This window comes from Lynx rufus, unplaced genomic scaffold (genome assembly GCF_022079265.1).
Source record: "Lynx rufus isolate CCGP_SWC_20201006 ecotype Redwood Valley unplaced genomic scaffold, mLynRuf1.p SCAF_9, whole genome shotgun sequence".
NCBI classification, from domain to species: Eukaryota; Metazoa; Chordata; class Mammalia; order Carnivora; family Felidae; genus Lynx; species Lynx rufus.
Window position 1 is genome coordinate 33,259,789 of NW_025814897.1, and position 21,695 is coordinate 33,281,483.

General features: G+C 37.5%; 1 protein-coding gene across 1 annotated transcript in view; it reads right to left on the minus strand.

Annotated features, from left to right (window-relative positions):
• ARHGAP42 (Rho GTPase activating protein 42) overlaps window positions 1–21,695 on the minus strand; it is a 318,955-nt gene that overhangs the window by 227,708 nt on the left and 69,552 nt on the right. Inside the window, exon 2 of the mRNA XM_047071915.1 lies at window positions 9,806–9,901. Within this exon, the coding sequence (XP_046927871.1) occupies window positions 9,806–9,901 (96 nt within the window). The remainder of the gene's footprint in view (window positions 1–9,805; window positions 9,902–21,695) is intronic.

Genomic DNA, 21,695 nt, shown 5'->3' on the forward strand with positions numbered 1-21,695 from the left:
AGCTTCCAGACAAAGATATAAACTACTCCACACCAAGAAAACTGAGATAAAATATTATCTTCAAAAGATGTTTTCAAAGCAGACTATCTTCAACATGAGCAGATAAACTCCTGTAAGTAAACTAGGAAATTACCAACAAACCGTAAACTATGCACTTAACACATACTCAGGCCACCACTTACCTTTATGGTACCTGATGTTTACCAATAGGCGATAAAACATGTTTATGTTATCATGCAAAAAATTAGGGAAAAAAACATCATTGTGGGTATGTCATGGTTCAGGCTTGCAATTACAAGCCAACCAATATGATTCCAATTTTACTAAGACATTCTATTTACACAGAAAATAAAAGAGATGCACTCTAACTGGCTCTGTTGGTCAATGCAAGTGTATTAAAAGAAAAACATAGGTATCATACCCATAAATTACATTATTAAAGTCAGGCTACCCATGCCCCATTTTCTCCTGGGCACAAACCCAGAGATACAGCCAAGTAAAACATTTTTTAAAAAAGGTCATCCGGGGCAGCCTTCTTAAATCTTCCATAAGGCAGTCAGATTAACCTTTTTAAAATGCAAATATAATATCATTGCTCTGATTAACACACTGCAATGCTTCTCACTACCTTTAGGCTAAAATTGTACATCCCCTAACACATTAGGTCTTATCTACCTGCCCATAATCTTCACACATGCCATTTTCCCCTCGGGTGTCCCATTTTATAGTGCCTTAGACTTAGTTGGCACTCAGGTACTTACTGAGTTTTACTGACAGGAAATACAGGCATAAACAGGCTAAAAAGAATAGAAGAAAGGTACAAAAGCAAGTTCCTGAGTCTAATCTCTGATCCTTTTACTTATTAAAGTAACCAGCTTAGGTCCAATGAAGGAGTCATTCATGCTAAAACCCCAAGTTAGCAAATGAAAACTTAAGTTTCTATACCTGCTCTCTCAGAAAAAGAAGGCCTAAGTCAACCAACCTTTGCTTGTTTGCTTAGCACAAGTTACCTAACACAACTCCAAAACTTTCCTTTTCTCCATATAAGGAGAATAACCCTGCTTTAACCAATCAGCAAGCTCCCAGTGCAATTTCTTTGCTCTTGTTCACTTTGGTCTAAAAATCTCTTGCCTTGTACAAGCTCTTCAGATCTCCTTTCTATCTGCTAGATTGGATGCTGCCTGATTCATGAATTGCTGAATAAAGCCAATAAGATAGTAGATCTTTAAAATCTACTCAAATTTTATTCAACACAATTTGGGTTACTGCCCTTATAAAGGAGCCAAAAACAACCTATTAATTGTTGATTAGCCATGGCTGCCTCACTGCAGCTCACTTTATACAGTACATGCTCTGAGTCAAGCATCCCAACTTTTCCACCTCTATGTATGAACATGAACACAAAAGCACAAAGAGTACTGACTTTAGGGATACCAATATATTGTAGAGTAGACAAATTCACAAATACAGAATTTGTGAATAATGAGGCTCAACTATATGTTCCTGCATCGCAAGTTATATAGGGCTATGGCATTTATTTCACTGTCTAGTTATTTTGCTGGGATTTGAGCTATTCTAAGTCACTAATCACAGATAAAAGTCTTTTCCCTCTCTATCCACTCACATTGTAATTAGCCTTCTTTAAGTTATGTTGTCTTAAAAGGAGTATATTGCTGCCATGTTAGCCTCTAATTCAGTGAGGACCCACCAGGTCCTCAGGGATTGGCACAGAGTCACCTAACATAACAGTCAATAAACACTAAATAAATTAAAGAATACAAAAATCCTTAGCTCTGGTTTGAAATATTCAAAAATACTACGAAATTTGTTCTAAATGATTCTCAAGTACCTGCAAAAGTTAGATGTATATATATGTCTGTATAAAACTTAGCTTATTACTATATTGAAAAGAATCATGCTAGACATATCCAAATACATATTTTATTGTTTAATATATGACACTAAAATTCTATTTATGTACCTTATAATGATGTTTCTATAAAGGTTCACTAGGTTTTGCAAGGGAACTATCCATGAAACAAATATTTACTAAGCTTCTACTGAATATAAAGCACTTAAGTACTATGCAGGAATAGAAATGTGAGTAAAACTTTCTAACCTCGAAGAGCATACACTTTTCTTTCACAAAAGAAAAAAAAAGGGGAGTTTCATGGAATTAATGTAGACCAGTAAGTTAAGACAAATTTTTTTTTCTTTGAAACATGGGACTTGTGGATTTCAGAGCCTGAAATTTAAAATAAGCCCTTCAATTTCAAATTAAATCAAATTGCATTCTTTAAAACACAGAGCTAATATGATGAAAATCTCTCTCAAGTGGCATGTTTTTTTAAAGACAGGAACTCCACCTGAAATAAGCAACTTTCCCAGCTGTTTCAATTCTTAATTGTGGGTGGTTTCTGTGTGGGTGCAAAAATAGGGTGGTTAAAAAAAGTGGAAAACAATAATTCAATTGTCCAACTGAGAGCCATTAAGAAGTAAAATATGCTTCCTCTACAGAGTTCAAAAGAAAATGTTATTTGTATAAACAATTTAGGCATTTGGAAATGTTCCACTTTAATAGATGACTTCCTGATTTATATAACCACATTTAAGTCAGTTGTAATGAGGGTTTATAATAAGTAATAGATTCTCTTTTGATTCAGCAAATGAGAAGGTAATCTGTTTCCTAGGTTTAATAAAAATCACAGGTCTCTTTGGAAGAGTTCTGTTGTAGTTGGTAATGACATTGTCTCTGGTTTGCAAATTTTTTTTCCTAAGAAATGCTCAAGAAAAGTTGAATGGCCACACTCCATCTTAAAATATTAATAATATCTGTATGGATGAATATTTACAGCTCATCACCAAATTCTGAAGAAAACCTTTCCAGAAAGTATTTCATAATTTAATACTTTAAAAGATGAATTTTACTGGGGCATCTGGGTGGCTCAGTAGATAAAGCATCCAACTTTGGCTCAGGTCATGATCTCACAGTTCCTGAGTTCGAGCCCCACATCAGGCTCCACACTAATAGTTCGGAGCCTGCTTGGGATTCTCTCTCCCCTCCTCTCTCTGTCCTTTCCCCACACACACGTTCCTTCTCTCCTCTCAAAATAAATAATAAACTTTAAAAGTTTAATTTTATTAGTTTAAGTTGAAGACAATAGGTTCTTTTTTAGTTAAAATCATTTATGATCTTTTAAGTACATTTCCTGGGTTTATAAATATACCAGTTATTATTTTTAACCTGAAACACAGGTTACTACCTCAAAGTGTTTTTATGCTATATAGGGATCCTTTTAAAACACACAAAGGAAACCATTTGCCATGCCTCCCACCCTGGACTATATTCTTATTTATCACTTGCAAAACTGGATTGAACAGTACCTTTCCATTGGACCTAACAGATGTATCCTCGAAGTGGATGGATTTATTTGGCAAAAATTTATGCATTCATTCCCCATAGTAACTTCTCTAACAAAGAAAATGAAAAAGAAACTTCCAACTACTCCTTTGAAAAATTTCTTCCACTTCACACCCTCTGAGCAGGCATCAATGATCACTCTCAGGCTCCTGTCTATACATACCAAAGTGATTCAGACTTACAGTTAAGTCACTTTACCACTGTATCACACTTCTGAGAGGTAATCAAACAACAAATATTTGCACCTAGGCAAAGCACTCCTGGCTCAGGAAGACACAATGAAGCCCTTGTGACTTGAAATGTCACTATTTTAAATTTGTCTTAGTCTCACCTTTTGACATATTCTCCTAAAGAAGGAACAGGAAAGAACCTAAAACGTAGAGCACACTACAGACAACAGAGTATACAAAACTTGGTTCGGTTTGAGTTAGCATCCATCCATCTAAACACATATAATTTGTACACAGGTTTCCATATAAAAGGTGTTTTTTTTTTAAGATGTAACAGGTTTTCATTCTAAGAACTATTAAGCACTAACCATCATTATTGCTATGTCTGCATACCTGCATTCAAAACAGTAAATACATGAACTAGAATACATACATTAGTTATGTCAGAAAAATGTGAGCAATTATTATGAATGTATTTTGATCTGAATTACCTAATTGATGGCCTCATTTCTCCACTCAGAGCTGGGAGTTATAACCTTAGTTGACAAGTGGTTGTGTGTTGTCTGTCTCTACCACAGGAATTTTCTGTTTAGGTGTGTCTAAAGGAATGACGTCTCCACCTAAAATATTTACTAGCAAACTGACTCTCCTTCTTGGTAAATGTTTAATCTCTTAAGAGCAAGGTTCATGTTGTCCAAAACTTTCCTGAGAGTTACCACAAGCCATCATACAACATCGCTAACCAAGCTGTTTATGCACAATTGCAAATGGACTTTTCAATGGTTTCCAAGATTACATAGAATGAACAAGATCTGCCTCATATTAACGACTCATATTTTTATTGGCACTAGTGCAGGCTGACTAATATCTGATTTTTAATCTAGACTTTTAAGACTTTGGTTAAAAGTGGTTTCAAATTATAGGCACCAAATACAGGAACAAAACAAAGTAACTTTCAATCCCCAACCCTGGTATGGATATAAATTCTGAAGTGATAAACTAAGATTTACAGCCCTTTATTATCCTATACTCTCACATGCTAAATTCACCTAGCAAAACAACCTGTCTAATAGGTAGATTCACATTAATAACTTTGAGCTTCTATTGTTTGAACGAGCCAGTGTAAACAGTGTTTTTAAATGGACAGTATTTTATTTTTTGTAGAGATAGCCTTTATTTCCTACTAGTAAGGTTTTAAGGCTAGACATGACTTTGGAAGTTATCAATTCCCATGCATGTCTTCACACCAGTACTGACACAGTGGGCATCGATTTTTGAATTTACACACATATTACTTACTATGTAAATATAGTTAAATGATGGTACATTTGGTATCTGGTCTACCCATATAATTCTTTAAGAAGGATGGAGTCTTACACCAGTTTGTAATCACTCCATACCCTCCCTCACCAATTTGTAAGCCCCAAATGTCCAGCTGGTGAACTCCTAACTCCCTCCTAACTCAAGATCTTTAGTCAGTTCAAAAACTAAAGCAGTATACAAAGCAGGCAATTAGAGCAGCTGTGAGAAGTTAAGTTGGATGGATTCAACAAGCTGCTTCCCACCAGGCTAGCTCTGTAATTGGCAGATAAAAGGGAGCCATCAAAAGCTCACGTGCAGTTCACTTATCCTTAGAGAAGAGGAGTAATGACCTCTAACTGCTCTTAAATGGAAAGGAGGGTGCTAAAGAGAGAGCTCAAGGATGCTGTCTTGCTTGGGACTTCAATTCTGGAAACAACTGACTTGTTCTCTGAGCCTGAGAAATTCCAGACTGGGTCCCAGACAACTAATTACATTTTGCTCCCTTCCAAGCCAGCAATGTCTCACTAACGCTGAAAATTAAACAAACAAACCCCAGCAAGCACAAGTCCAAAAGGGTGAGAGCAGAAGGGGACACATGAAGAGTGGGACTGACTTACAGACCAGACACAGGCCTACACATCTAAAACACTCCCGGAACAGCTTCCACAAATTAGGTAATTATATTGATATGGAAACAGCACCTTCTTTTCCTTACTTTGCTCAGAATCTGTTTTTCGCCATATTCCACTGTAAGCACATTGAAAGCAGACATCTTATTCATCTTCCTACCACCTTCCCACCCATTCCCACCACAACTCACAGACAAAAAGTCTGCGAATGTCTTGACTTTACAAGTTATTTTTCATTGACATTGCTTACTTATAAAGAAGGAGTTTTTGTAAGTCATCGTTTTTAGTGGTTACATCATTGGTAAGTCTCAAAACTCCTCTGGCTGAGAGTGTCATGCTATTATTACTCAATACTACGTACGAGTCACAGCGGTCCCTATTTCATTCCTCTTATTAAATCAGAGGAATAAGAGGCTGAAACTGGGGCCTCAACATGCTATTTTAAACAAAGCTGAAACTAAGTACCTTCCCATACAGAATTAAACCTGATGAGAAAAATAAAAATAAATAAAACTGATAAAGGTGGGTAAGGATAGTTCTTTGCACTGCATCCACTCCAGCCTTACCCAACAGTGTCAGGGATACATTCCTAGGTCACTGTCCTTGGAACGACAACTTGCAATATCCTCATCATTCCTTCAGGTTAGGAACAGTTATTCTTTTCCTCTTTCTTACACAGTTATTTCAAAATGTTTAGAATGTATTTGAGGGCTCAGATAAAAAGTGTTGGGTGGTGAGGATATGCGAACATACCTGTATTCTTACTTTATTTGTTTCTTACAATTTTTTTACAATACTTTTTGCTCTAAGTTAGGTTTTCCTAATAAAGTTTTAATGTTTAATTCAGATTCCCAATAACAGGAGCTACATAAGTCTCCTGATTGAAAGCAACAAGCAATATTATATCTACCCCTACATAGCATTCATCTTCTGTCCCCCAATCTTTTATCTAACTCCTTAAAGCCCCCAAAATACTAGAATTTCATCCACCATTCACTGCCCACCATAAATGTTAACCTACTGATCAATTCACACTTTTCAAATCTAATCTGCAAGAGCCACAACAACATCCATTTAGCCAAAGTGGAAAGAGACAAGCAGACCAATGTTGAATATCAAATTCACCACAATCTGGGAAAGTCACCTAACATGCCTGAAATGCTGCAGGGCACGTATTTAAAAACCCTACCACTGCAGTTACATGTGACTTCAAGAAGGTATTGTAAGTAAGAAGTTTAATGGAAATTAAGAGAAATATGCAGAAATGTTTATTGTACTCTTTAGCAAGACCAACTACAAGAACCTTAAATGTCCTAGAGTTTATTTCATAAGTTTATGTATATGAACCTGATGGAATAATTTGAAGTCATGAAATCATTAAGAATCATAGTATCTATGAAAACCCAGAAGTATTTACCATAATCTTCTTTAAAAGAAAACAAATTTATATATATATAATACATATAATATATGTATATACATGTATACATATATAATATGTATATATTACACATATATAATATGTATTATGTATATATTATATATAAGTAAAAAATTAAAGTTTATAGGGAAAACTATGTCATTTATTCCACAATTTAAGGGTCTACCATGAGTCAGGCCCTAGGTCAGGGGCCAAAGCTAAAGTAGTTTTAAAAAAAGAAAAGACAGATCTGGCCTCTGCCTTCTTTGAACTACAATTACATTACTAAGTGAAAATAAATGCTATTATATAAATATGTGGGTTTTACTTTTTCTAAATAATAGTGCTAACATAGTAGTGTTTTAGTAATATAATCTAGGCTTTTTGGCCAGGTGTGTGTTACAAAGCCTATGCTGGGGGCTAGACATTTATGAAACAAATGTCAAGAAGTATTACACAAAAATGACAACCATTGTTCCAAGTGCCAGTGGCGCATGATCACTGATGGTGCCCTTTCTCATTCATTCTGTAAAGAGAAAGAAGTCATGCTGTTGAGGCCCATGTGGCAGTCCTCAACCTTCTTCCAACACGGCTCAGCTACTTTTCATCACAGCATTGAGGGAGGAGGAGTCATTGATGACTTCAAGAGACCAGCTACCTCTATACCCACTCAGAGTAGCTAACACTTCTAAAGGAAAAACCCAAAAAAGTGACCACCTGGCACAGCCCCTCTGAAAGCCTGCCACCTTGACCACCCTGTTGTATGCATAATGCAAATCCCATATGCAGCAAGATCTTGTTGAAGAACTCTGCATTCTGCCAGTGATTTCTCCAGAAGGAACTTTTGTGAATGTAGGCAAGCTAAAGCCACACAGTGAATCCAACTCATTCAGCTTATCTTCTCCTGAGAGCCTCTTTTTGGTGGGGATAAAATTGCCTTTTCCTCTCACAGCTAGGTTTGGACTTGCTACTTAGGTTTTCAGAAATAAAAATATACGGTTTATGAATACATATATAACTGACAAAACAATGAAGAAAAAGAAATGGTAGAGGAAGCAGAGGAAGGTGATTGTGGAGGGGCATGTCAGGGATTATGAATCCTTGCTACTCAAAGTATGGTCCATGGACCAGCAATGTCAATATCACCTTTAAGTCCGTTAGAAATGCAGAATCACACACTCCACCTGAGATCTTCTGCATCAGAATCTGCATTTCATAAGATCTCTAGCTGTTTCATATATACATTAAACTTTGAGAGTCACTGTTCAAAACACCTGTAATATTCTGTTTTTTATACCTGGAAGGTGAGTACATTTAGTATTATCTCCTAAATGTACGTATTCTATACAGACTTTTGATTATGTGGCATGTCTCTAATTCAGCCTCAAATGGACCCACTATCTACAAACTGTTAAGTAAGTAGTGATTGTTAAAATGTAGGGAAAAGGAATGCTACATGAATCTGATCTTCAAACAGTAAAATCAGATACAGATTAAAACTTCAGAGATCACATAACCCCACCTCTTCACTTTATGGGAGATAAAACATCTGAATCAGGAATGGGCATGTCTAGGGGTCAGACTGCTTAATTATTAAGGCAAAGTTGGATTAGGGCTCAAGTTTCCTGATCCTCAGTAATGTTCTCTATCCTATAGTAATACTGGTTTAGTACATCATAACTGATTTCTTTCTTTATAAACAAATACTCATGTTAAAAGAAAAATCAAGCTGGGGCACCTGGGTGGCTCAGCTGGTTGAGTGACCAACTTCAGCTCAGGTCATGATCTCATGGTTTGTGACTTAGAGCCCTGAGTCGGGCTCTGTGTTGACAGCTCAGAGCCTGGAGCCTGCTTTGGATTCTGTGTCTCTCTCTCTCTCTCTCTGCCCCTCCCCCATTCATGCTCTGTCTCTCTCTGCCTCCAAAATAAATAAACATTTAAAAAAATAAAAAGAAAAAAGAAAAATCAAGGGGTGGGTGCCTGGGTTGCTCAGATGGTTAAGCGTCTGACTTCAGCTCTGGTCATGATCTCACAGTTCTTGAGTTCAAGCCCCGCATCAGGCTCTGTGCTGACAGCTCAGAGCCTGGAGCCTGCTTCAGATTCTGTGTGTGTGTGTGTGTGTCTCTCTCTCTCTCTTTCTGCCCCTCCCCCATTCATGTGCACACATGTGCTCTCTCTCTCTCTCTTTCTCTCTCTCAAAAATAAACAAACATTAAAGAAATTTTTAAAAATAAAAATTAAAAAAAAGGAGAAATCAAGGGGCACCTGGGTGCCTCAGTCGGTTCAGCATCTGACTCTTGAGTTCAGCTCAGGTCATGATCCCAGGGTCCCACATTGATCTCCATGCTCATTGCACTGAGCATGGAGCCTGCTTAAGATTCTCTTTCTCTCTCCCTCTGCTCCTCTCCCTCACTCACGTACTCTCTCTCTCTAAAATAAAATTTAAAAAGAAGAATACATTTTTAAAAAGAGAGAAACCGGTCTTACATTTTTTAAAAAGTAAAATAATTCTTAAAACCAGTACCTTGTATATTTAATAGTGGATGTCCAATATGTATTTGAGTGAATGATTCACTTTGAGGCAGAGACAAACATTGTTACCTACCTCTTATCAAAGGGCTAAGCTAAATTATAGAATGATGAATAAATAATTTCCTTATGGAAAAAAACAAGAGTTCAATTTTTAGACAGTATATAATACTCTCCTCTACAATAACCAAAAATTGCCCTAATACTTTTATTAAAGTCAGAATATTTTACATGTTTAGTATTTGGGTATGTGAATCTGTTTGATTTCAATGAAATCACTATCTGAAGCAGGACTTTTAAATTACATAGAATATTAAAGAACAGTAGTACTCACCAATACTAATTTCATCATCTGTTTCAGCATCACCAATACATTCAAATTGGAAATCTTGCAGTGACTGGGAAAATTTCTGTACTGCCATAGACAGATCTGCAATTAAAAAGTTTTAAAAAATCATAAGCTGAAGATACCATGAGATACTCTAGAGTTTCCATGTGTATTATTATGTAACTCTGATTTTCATACCATATTTACCAGAACCTTTCAAATACTAGCTTGACAAATTTAAGCAGAATTTAAGAAGACTACTAAAGAATTATTTTAGGAACTGGATCTGCTCTGCTCACTGGGGATTTGCCCATGTAAGAAAGTTTTTGGTGCTAGTTGTGTATTATATGGAAGCCAATTCCCAAAGCCTTTATGAAAGAACTACCATTCATTCCCTATAAATGGAGCATTGATTGAAAAAAAAAAAAAAAAAGAATGCTACTAAGGTTGCTGGTGGGGTGGGGTGAAAGGGAGGGGAAAGCAGCCAACCTTTGATTAGAAAGGGTCACCAATATATAGACTATAGAGCAGGTAAGGAATGTGTTTTTAACCAATAAACTACTGAATTAGGTCTCCTAAAGTGAAAGGCCACCTGAAAGGCTATTTACAAATAACCTTGTAATTTATAGGGGACCTCAAGCTAAATATATTCTTCAATCCAGGCTTCAGCCTGAATAAAGTCCAGAGTGTGACTAAATCCAGAAGAATTCTTTATTCTTGGAGAGAATAAAGTAAAGCCCAGAATAATGAGAAGTAAATCCCTGGGATACAGCCTAACAGAGTGATTAAGAATGCAGACTCTGGAGCCAGGCTGCCTGGGTGGAAATCCAAGTCCCACCAAGTATTTGCTATGTGACCTTGGGCAAATTATTTAACTCCTCTGAGCCTCTGTTTCCTCATCTGTAAAGAGTGAATAATAATGGCATAACCACCATAGAGTTCTTTCAAGGACTGAGCAAATTAATGTTTGCAAAGGATTCTGAACTGAGCCTGGCATTTAATAAACACTGTATAAGTTTTTTAAGTAAAATTATAAATCACTCTGAGAGTGCAGCATCACGGAGGCTTTAAAGGTTCCACCTCTCAGAGCCACTCTGATCATCCATACTAATCTTTCCACAGAAGTCTGTGCCAGTAGGAAAACATACTTTTCTGGAATTCACTATACACTTCACTTAGTGGTATTTCCCATGGGTTCAAGTCCAATACATGAACTCTTAATTTTAATTTAAGCAACAGGACCCAATGAAGACTCTCTCCTTAACTAGTGTTTAGTCAGGCTCCTCTGAGCCCTCATCTTGTCTAGTTTTCTGCCTTGGCTCTCAGTCCTCACTCGGCCTACAGAGCCCAGTTTTAGCAAGAATCTTGCCAAGTCAGTTTAGAGAAAACTCCCCAACTCTGGATACCCAACCCAAATCTTCATCCCCTACATTTAGTCCTTCACCTGCCTTCACCAAGAATCCCCCTTATCTTTGATGTCTTCTCCTAGTAAATGGAATGGTGTTCCATCCACCAACACCTGCTCTATCCTGGCCTCAAGCCTGCTCCTTGGCTATAAATCCCCACTTGTTCTTGTTGCATTCAGAGGTGAGTATGCTCTCTCTCCCCTATTGTGTATGGTAAGCTTGACACCTTTAGCAGTCTTGAATAAAGTCCTCCTTAACATTTTAACCAGTGTCAGCATAATTTTTTCTTTAAGAGAACACTTGTGATCTTGTGCCTAGACATGACGTCAGGACTTACTGTGGTAACCCACCATTCACGAAACCGTAAGCAGCTATCAACGTAAGTACTCATGAATGAACAGATCTTCAAACATTAAGGTCACTTTTCTGTGTCACTATTACCCAAAGAACTCACCAACACCCTGAACAAATACAGTTTTGAAGATGACAGGCCTCAAGCTTCAGAGAGGCTCTAAAAAAAAAAATCAAAATACACACACGAGACAGATTTTTTGAAAAAACAAATTATTCTCTGGAAAGATGATGGTACTCATAGATAACCCCTCTTTTCACAAGAGGACTAAAACTTTGGGCCAGCTACACATTCTGCTTGAGAGGTACTTTCAATTTAAGAGAGAAAGTTTTAGGGGCACCTGGATGGCTCAGTAGGTTAGGCGACTGACTTCGGGTCAGGTCATGATCTCACAGTTTGTGAGTTCGAGCCCCATGTTGGGCTCTGTGCTGACAGCTCAGAGCCTGGAGCCTACTTCAGATTCTGTGTCTCCCCTCTCTCCACCCTTCCCCTGCTCACGCTCTGTGTCTCTCTGTCTCTCAATAATAAATAAATGTTTAAAAATTTTTTTTAAAAAAGAGAGAAAGTTCGATCAGCTTAAGAATGTCTCTGGACTGGACTTTCAAGAAGAAAGATGAAGCGAGCCTTCTTAATGAATTAATAGTCAATGAAAACACAAACACTTTATTAGAACTAGACTTCACCAATTACCTTTGAGGCCTTGGACAATCATCCATCCTTCCATTTTTTCTTATCTTTACAATAGAGCAGTAATACTGATCTCACAGGATTGTTCTAAAGACTAAATGAAGTATGTGCCTGGTACATACTAGGCAACTCAATAAGCGGTATCAGTTATTATCATTCAAGTCCAGCTCATAAAAGTGGGGAAGTTGCCTGGCCTTCCAGACAGAAGTGCACTGTGCAGAAGTACGCATTTATCTGACGGTGCACAGCTCTGATACGATGGGTAGAGAAATCATAACACCCTACATCAAATGTTATGAGAAGACAAAGAAAGAAAGTAGACTCCTGGGATATTTTAAGCCAAGCTATATGTGCGTACTCTCCCTGAGACAGGGAAAGCATCCCATTTAATGTCCCTGTATTTTTCTATGTACAATAAAGAGCTTATGGTAAAATGGATTTGAAGTCACAGAAGCAATTCCTACAGTAGAGTTGAGATGAGGGATGGTACATACAGGTGAAATCAGTGTGCTTACGAGAACTCTGTAAGAGAGATCGTTCCTTCTCTACCCTCCTCACCACTAATTCCTCTCAGTTTCCCCTCAAATTCAGTGAGCTATCTGGAAGCTTTGTCGAAAGGAACTCTGGCACAACATCCCACAACCGACCATTTATTCCTGAACTACTCTTTGCTTGCTCCTTCACTAAGAAAGATAAGCTGCTTTCTCCTTTCATAGACATCACAGTGGGTGCACTAGAATAATGCCTGTCTTCAGACAAGAACACAGGAGCCCACTTTACCGGCTACTCTTGTCAACATAGCCAAGTGATTGAGAGTGTGAGTTCTAGCAGCAGATTACCTGGGCTAATTTCCTGCCTCTACCTATCAGTGACATGACTGTGGGCAAGTTCCTTAATTTCTCTGTACCTCAGTATCCTCATCTGTTAAGTGGAACAGAATGTGTCTCTCAGGGTTACTGTGAGGAGTAAATGAGTTAAATATAGATGAAGAACTTAAAACAGTGTCTGGCACATTGTTAAGCATTTAAAAAATGTTGGCTAATTTTTATTTAAGCCTTCCATTTGGGTGGAGTAATGTCATTTCCTCAGTAAAGATGAGGCTCTATACTTTCTGAATTCCCCATAATTCTGAACTTAAAAACATTAAAATACAGATATGTTAACTTGTAAAAAAAAAAAGTGTTGGCTATTTCCATGTAAACATCTTAGAAAAGAAAAAAAAATGTTTCAGGAATGAAGGTAGCAGCTATTAGACCTTAGATAACCTTGGAAAGTGCGCAAAAAAAAAAACCCACCTGTTGACAGCAGTTTCAAATTCTCTCTTACTGCACTGCAATTGGGCTATGACGGAGACAACCTGATTATTCAGTATTTGAGTAAGAGATACATGTCGATTTCAACACTAGAATGAAAACTGCACAAATGATCTCTGCATAGTCCTTTTGGGAGCATAATGAGACAGAATTATATTTCAAAAACTTGGTTCTCAAGTTAATTCAGATAACAATTCCAAAAATAAAGGGAAGTTCAAAATATGACTTATTTTCAACTTCAAGTGTCTGGGTTCTTGATTTTCCTTTTATTTGTTCTCCTTTTCTAAAAACCATAGTAATAATCAGGTCAAAAATATTACCAAGATAAAGAACTTGCCAGATATTTTCTGCCAGTAACATTGGTCAGTCTGCAAAATGAGGAATCCAGCTCACAGCTTTTAATCTTGGCTCCATGTCACTCTGAACTAGAAAGCACAACACCTTCAACTGACTTGAAACTGCATGAAACATACTATTCCCTAAATGTCCAAAATTCCTAAACAATGCCCAGATGCATACAACAGAAGTACCGGTTCTAAAACCTTCTAAATAAAATTGATTCACATCTGATTAAAACCTAATTTTTAAAATTCTATTGTTGAATTTTAAAGTATCAAAATGTATAATGATAAGAACCTACATTTTCTCTTAAATACAAAAAGAAAGATCAAGTGTATAAAACATGACAGAGAATTCTAGTTTAGGCAAAAGTGTCTCTTTCTCCCTATTTCTATTAGAACTTGAGAACAAACAAGAAAAAAATCCCAGTCAGAGCTGCCTGGCCACATTCTAAGGTGAATGTAGAGGAATAACATTTACTAGCAAGCAAGACTGTACATAGTAAAGATGTCATTAAGTAGCACCCGTACCATATCTTTTCCGTTTGTCTAACCTGCAAGTTAAGCACGGATGTCTTCACATGTATTCACATTAAGTTGGAAGAAATTACACTAGGCTTTAATTACTCAGGAATGTTTTTATATCAAAGAGTTAACCTGTAGCACCCATGATTAGATGATGCAAATGAAACATTAAACTTCATTTCATTAGAGAAATAAAACACACTTAGTAAATAATTATAACTCTTCTTATACATTAGGAGCCGCCTTTTACTTTAGAAGTGTTAATGAAATTATTTTTACAATGTTATCTATGGAGGTGAGCTATATTTATGTCAGAGCAAGTACAACCAGCAAGTCTACTGGTACAAGGCAGTTCTTCCTGAAACCCAGTTGATCTGAGATTGAATTTAAGATTCAGAGGGGCAATGTGTTGCAGACATATGTGTTGTAGAATTATACTCACACTACCATGCAGAAGGCAGACAGTACAAAGCAACAGGAATACAAAGGTAAACATAAGATATAACCTTTCCTCCAAAAGGGCGCAGTCCAATAGGAACATGGGGCATGTAAATAAATCCTATCATAGGTCAATTGATAAAGTGTCTTACAGAGGTTAATAACACCATCACTACAGGGGCACCTGGGTGGCTCAGTCAGTTAAGCATCCAACTTTCGATTTCGGCTCAAGTCATGATCTCAGAATTCATGAGATGGAGCCCACAGCTCTGAGCTGACAGCACAGAGCCTACCTGGGATTCTCTCTCTCCCTCCCTCTCTCTCTCTCCCTCTAAATAAATAAATAAATAAATAAATAAATAAATAAATAAATCTTAAAAATAAATAAATAACACCATCACTACAGATGGTACTTACTACATGCTGGATACTTTTCCAAGTACTTAATGTAAATTAAACCATTAATTCTCAAAACAGCCACAAAAAGCAGATATTATCACTCCAACTTTACAGATAAAAAAACTGAGGCACAGACAAGTTAAGTGACTTCCCCAAGTTCATACAAGCTAGTAAATAACAGAGCCAGATTTTCAACCCAGGAAGCCTGGCTCCGGAATCCCCATTTAACCATATTGCCACACTGCTCTGCACATAAAGGAAGCAAATAAGAAGGCAAAATCAGGGGTGCCTGGGTGGCCCAGTTAAGCGTCTGACTCGTTTTCAGCTTGGTCATGATCTCACAGTTCGTGAGTTTGAGCCCCACATCAGGCTCCATGCTGACAGCGCAAAGCCTGCTTAGGATTCCGTCTCCCTCTCTCTGACCTTCCTCTGCTTGCTCTGTATCTCTGTCTCAAAATAAATAAATAAACATTTACAAAAAAAAGAAGAAAAAGGCACAGTCAGTTCTGCCTGAGTGTATAGGGGAAGGCTTCTCACAAGAATCAATGAAAACAGAGACTTAAAAGATTTGACAACACACTAGGCATGGCCAAGTTTACAAAATGTACAGGATCTTCCAAAAGGCATCTTCTACCTACATATCCAACCACACCTATCCAGATTCACTCCAAGCTGGGGTACTGGTTAACACTAGAAACAAACATCCAGTCTCTTATAACTATGTTTATATTGTTATTCCACTTTCTAGAGATATACTCTTCTTCATGGTCTCTTTCAAGAATTCGCTCAAGCTCCCATTTCCTCCAAATATCCCTTCCTGATCCCTTCTAGTTTAGCATAATCTCCTCTTATATTTTCCACTCCATGCTGTGACTCGCTTGCTATGCATCCTCTATTTTACCTTTTACCCTATTCACCCTGTTTTAAATAGTGTAATAAAGGTAGGAAGTTTTATCATCTGCAAATACTATCCAAGTATTCAGCACCATTTCTTATACACTTGAGCTCACTTTTTGAAAGCATGAATCTCTGTAAGGTAGATAAATTCTTTCACCTTTCCGGATGCCTTTCACCTTCCCTTCTCCTTACTCTTGCAAACACCTGATGTGGCTTTTCAACCACTGGTAAAATGTGGATTGTCAACTTTCCAAAAATAATAAGTAATAAAATGTTTTTCTATTTACAAGAAGCTTTGATATACATTCACAATAATGATAGCAAGAGTATTGATAAGATGTTTTATTATTTCAAAACTCTTACATATTTTTTCCTAATTCTCACACAAAACTATGAGGGCTGACACTCTGAAATTTAAGTACTAACTTAATTAGCCCAATGTCTAAGGAGAGCTGGACTCCAATCTGGACAAGTCTTCTACTCCCCAAATATGACATTCTCTCTGCTACATACCACAGCTAATTCCCAATGACTAACAGGCACTAAAACCAGGGAGGGTGTGTCCTTTAACAACATCTAACTAAGCCTTTATCTGCTCTATAAACTCTAAAATAGTAAGACTCCAAGTATGGAACTATACATTAGAGCTAGCTATGCTCATTAGCATGGTATAAGGTAGCAGCAAACATACGTTAGATAGTCATTATGAAACACCATGCTAGAAGCCAAAGGACACACACAGCATTCTTACACTTTCTAATGCCACAAGATAACTGAATAATATTCTAGGTGTTAAGCTTTTTGAAGGTAGATATATATTCTTCATCTCATTTTGCCCTTAGTGCCCAATAGAAAGCAGACTCAAAAGAGACCAGAGGGACCAGAAATACAGAAGTGTACACCAATGTGTTAATATAAAAATCCACTATAGATTTTACTTTACTGAAAAGCTTATGGCATTGGGAACATACATGAGTATAAATGGAAGCCTTAACTTACTAAAAAGTATACTGAACACTACACAGCAGAATATTCAAGAAATTATCCACTAAGCCTGGGTTTTTAACACCTGCAGTTATGTTTTTAGTGTTCTTTCTGAGAGCCACAAATGTCAGACTGATAGATGGAGAAAAGTCAAAGGAAAAGAACACTAGGTGTGGTCAAGTATTATAAAAATGCAATTAGAACTTGTCAATAAAAATCATTTCTATGGCTCTCATCTAAACAAAGTTTTAAATGCCCACTTTGTTATTTCCCTATTTACATAAATGGGTAGAAAATACTGGTTGTCCAATATTAACAGTTAAAGAAAAGTCTTCATAAAGAAGGTCCAGGACAAAGCTTAGTACTACTAGTCACTCAATATATGTATCTTGAGCTAAAGTGAAAATGAGTGACTTACAGTAATGGGATCAAGCAATTTTCTTTCCTTGCAGGCCTTGAGAAACGCTATTGCATGTAGCAATAGCCATGTTCACAGGAGGTCACCGAAGACAAAAATCACACAGGGCAATGGGGCACTGATGCCGTTCTTCATCCCTCTGGAAATGCAAAGAGAACAGACTACTCTCGGCCACTAAATTAACTTGCTGTATTTGCGAATGGAACAACATTGCTTTGGCACTGTAAAGTTGGCCTAGCTTTAGATGTCTTCATTCATTATTATGCTATATGTGTGTTCAGGGTATTATTTCTGGATCCTGTTTTGGATAAATGTACCTTTGTGGTAGGCAGTGTAAGTCAAAGCATCTGTTTTCAGTGATAAAGTCTTATGTGACGAATGTTGCTCAGATCTGGGAAGAAGTCCTTCATTAGAATCAATCATTCTTTCATGTCATGAATTAAGTGTGCACATGAGTGGAACAGATATGGTCACCAATCCTGGGACCTCCACGTACTGCATGCAATGTGTCTTAGAGCAAGCACTTAGCTTCCCTGAATCTCAGGTTCTACATGTACAAAAAAAAGATAGTAAACCCTTGCGAGACTGTCATGAATATTACACAAAACTAGCTTAGCACAGTGTCTGGTACAGAACAGAACAAACTTGAAATACTGGTTCTCAACAAATGTTAACTATTAAACCACATTTACTAAGATGGCAAATGCAGAATATGAAATATTTTCATTGTAAGCATAACACATTTAGTCTGTGAATTAAATTACTATCTTCAGGACAGCTTCAGTGAAAAAAAATAGTGGTGCTGACCTATAAGACCAGTTTGTAATCCCATAAGTGATATGTGTCTGGCAAGTAGCTCCATAAGATTCCAACCTAAAAACAAACAGGAACCAACAGTTGGGCAGATTTTATCCGCAGTTTCAATAAAGCTACAAATTCCATGAAAATTAAAAATGAAAACCCACAAAGGCTTCACTGCTACTAGAAGTAAAGTTAAAAATAGAAAGTTCAAAGTATGAAGTAAACCACCCATCTTTCTACCCTGGGGGAAAAACTTGAAAAAGGAAGGGTAAGGAAACAATGGCACACTGTAGTTTCTCAGGATTCTCTCCCTTCCTCAATAAGCATTCCTTTGCTGCCTTTGACTTTTCTCTTCCTCACACTCACACTTTCCTTTAGTATGATTAGTCCTCAGTCACCTTGTTTTACCCCAAAACTTGCTTTCTTTCAAAAAGTACTGTACATTGGGGCACCTGGGTGGCTCAGTTGCTTTAAGCAGCCGACTTCAGCTCAGTTCATGATCGCATGGTTTGTGGGTTCAAGCCCCTGAACAGCTCAGAGCCTGGAGCCTGCTTCAGATTCTGTATCTCCCTCTCTCTCTGCCCCTCCCCCACTCATGCTCAGTCTCTGTCTCAAAAATGAATATGTTAAAAAAAAATTTTTTTAACTACTGTATATTTATATGCAGGAAACTCCAAAGTGGGGGTTTAACTCTGAATGCTGCACTTCCAAGCAAAATTGAATAAAATATCCCCCGCCTTTTTTTGATTTAGGTAAAAAACACTGACATGGAGAACTTTGCAGGTTTCCTAAGCTTCCCAGCAACACAGGATGTCCTGGCACATTTTCCTGGTCTACTATCCCACCCATACCTCTCCCTAGTCCAATCACTCATTTCCTACTACTTGTCAAGTACCTACAACTTACACTCTTACAGATACAGCAACAGTGAAGTGTTTTAGTGTTCTACCCTCACCTCCAGCCCACTTTTCTTTTGACTATCTGAAGTATCCTATCTATCGAAGACAATGACTCAGGAAGAGTATTTAGTGTTACCTTACCTTTCATGTCACACAGCAACCTATTGCTAATTCTTTTTTTTTTTATATGAAATTTATTGACAAATTGGTTTCCATACAACACCCAGTGCTCATCCCAAAAGGTGCCCTCCTCAATACCCATCACCCACCCTCCCCTCCCTCCCACCCCCCATCAACCCTCAGTTTGTTCTCAGTTTTTAACAGTCTCTTATGCTTTGGCTCTCTCCCACTCTAACGTCCTTTTTTTTTTTTTTTTTTTTCCTTCCCCTCCCCCATGGGTTCCTGTTAAGTTTCTCAGGATCCATATCGGACAAAGGGCTAGTATCTAAAATCTATAAAGAGCTCACCAAACTCCACACCCGAAAAACAAATAACCCAGTGAAGAAATGGGCAGAAAACATGAACAGACACTTCTCTAAAGAAGACATCCAGATGGCCAACAGACACATGAAAAGATGTTCAGCGTCGCTCCTTATCAGGGAAATACAAATCAAAACCACACTCAGGTATCACCTCACGCCAGTCAGAGTGGCCAAAATGAACAAATCAGGAGACTATAGATGCTGGAGAGGATGTGGAGAAACGGGAACCCTCTTGCACTGTTGGTGGGAATGCAAATTGGTGCAGCCGCTCTGGAAAGCAGTGTGGAGGTTCCTCAGAAAATTAAAAATAGACCTACCCTATGACCCAGCAATAGCACTGCTAGGAATTTACCCAAGGAACACAGGAGTACTGATGCATAGGGGCACTTGTACCCCAATGTTCATAGCAGCACTCTCAACAATAGCCAAATTATGGAAAGAGCCTAAATGTCCATCAACTGATGAATGGATAAAGAAATTGTGGTTTATATACACAATGGAATACTACGTGGCAATGAGAAAAAATGAAATATGGCCTTTTGTAGCAACGTGGATGGAACTGGAGAGTGTGATGCTAAGTGAAATAAGCCATACAGAGAAAGACAGATACCTATTGCTAATTCTTAAAGCTTACTTTTTCAATCAGCACCTTCTTGATATTATACACCAAACACATTTGTGATAAAATTGGACTAGTTAAATTACCTTCTTAAAGCACCACATGAGTTGTCACCTACTATGCAATTCAAGCATATCATCTTTCTATTAGGTTTTTCAGGACATCTTTTTTCTCAAACTTCTTTACATCCTCAAATATGCCTTGGCCAAACAAACCACTCTAAACTTTAGTTCTCTCAACATCCATGAAGTCATTCCCCATGTTGGAAATATTCCTTTGCTTTCTGTTAATGACCTTCAAATGTCTTCAAATACAGAGGTACTCACAGCTCTGCTGTGAAGCTTCATCTTACCTCAAAGAACATCTGGCTATACTTGAAGATGAAGCATGTAGCTCCCTTCAGTCTTTTTGAAGCAACTTTAAGACCCACCTCTCCAGATTAATCTAAAAGCCACTTTAAATAATCCAGTCATAGCAACACATCTGCTGGTTTACAGATATCAAATACTGACATGCCTTATCATACACAATAGTATGTCAAGAGTTCACAAAGCCATGGATAATTTTAGTGTTATGTTCTTGGTGTTGTAACTTTTACTAGAAAACTGGGGAGATAGAACCTCATTAGTTTTATCCTCTTTCACATATTTTTGAAAGTACATATTGTGAGTAAACCAAGAGTCATGTGAATTAACTTATATTTTGTTACTTCCATCAAGGCAGCCAGTTCAGGCCATGTCCTCAGACTGAGGGTATATTTTCCCCTCCTCTAGTAGAAAATTTTGAGAAGTATTACATTACTGTCATATACTGCCTTTTTGATGTCTACTGATATACCGTACAAGTTTACATTCTATTATTATTACATATTTGTGTCCAAGTCCCATAACCTTCACCAAACAGCAAGCCTGTGGAGGGCAAAGAATCTCTCTAGTTTTTACTGCAACCAGCACAGAGTCTTGAAAATAGGAAGTTAACAATAAACACATTACAATGCATGAATTCAAAGGATTTAGGAAAGGTAAACTAAGGCTTTTCCAGGACTGGCAAAAATCAATTCCAGATAAGAAATGATTTAGTCACAGACTTGCCTCTAGCTATAAAAGGTGCTAGGAGGAACAGAGAAAAACCAGAGCCCCAGCAAAACAACATACCTAATGATCTGAACATCAAATCAAGTACAAGAAATCTGAAGCCACAGAGAACAGGTAAAAGATTCCTTCATTTAAGATCTTTTGGCAAGCTGGGCAAAAAGCAAAGCAGTGGAAACTGACAAAACCAGTACAGATATTTTAGGTACTAACCTAAAATCTCACCCTTGTCTTAGAAATCCAACTC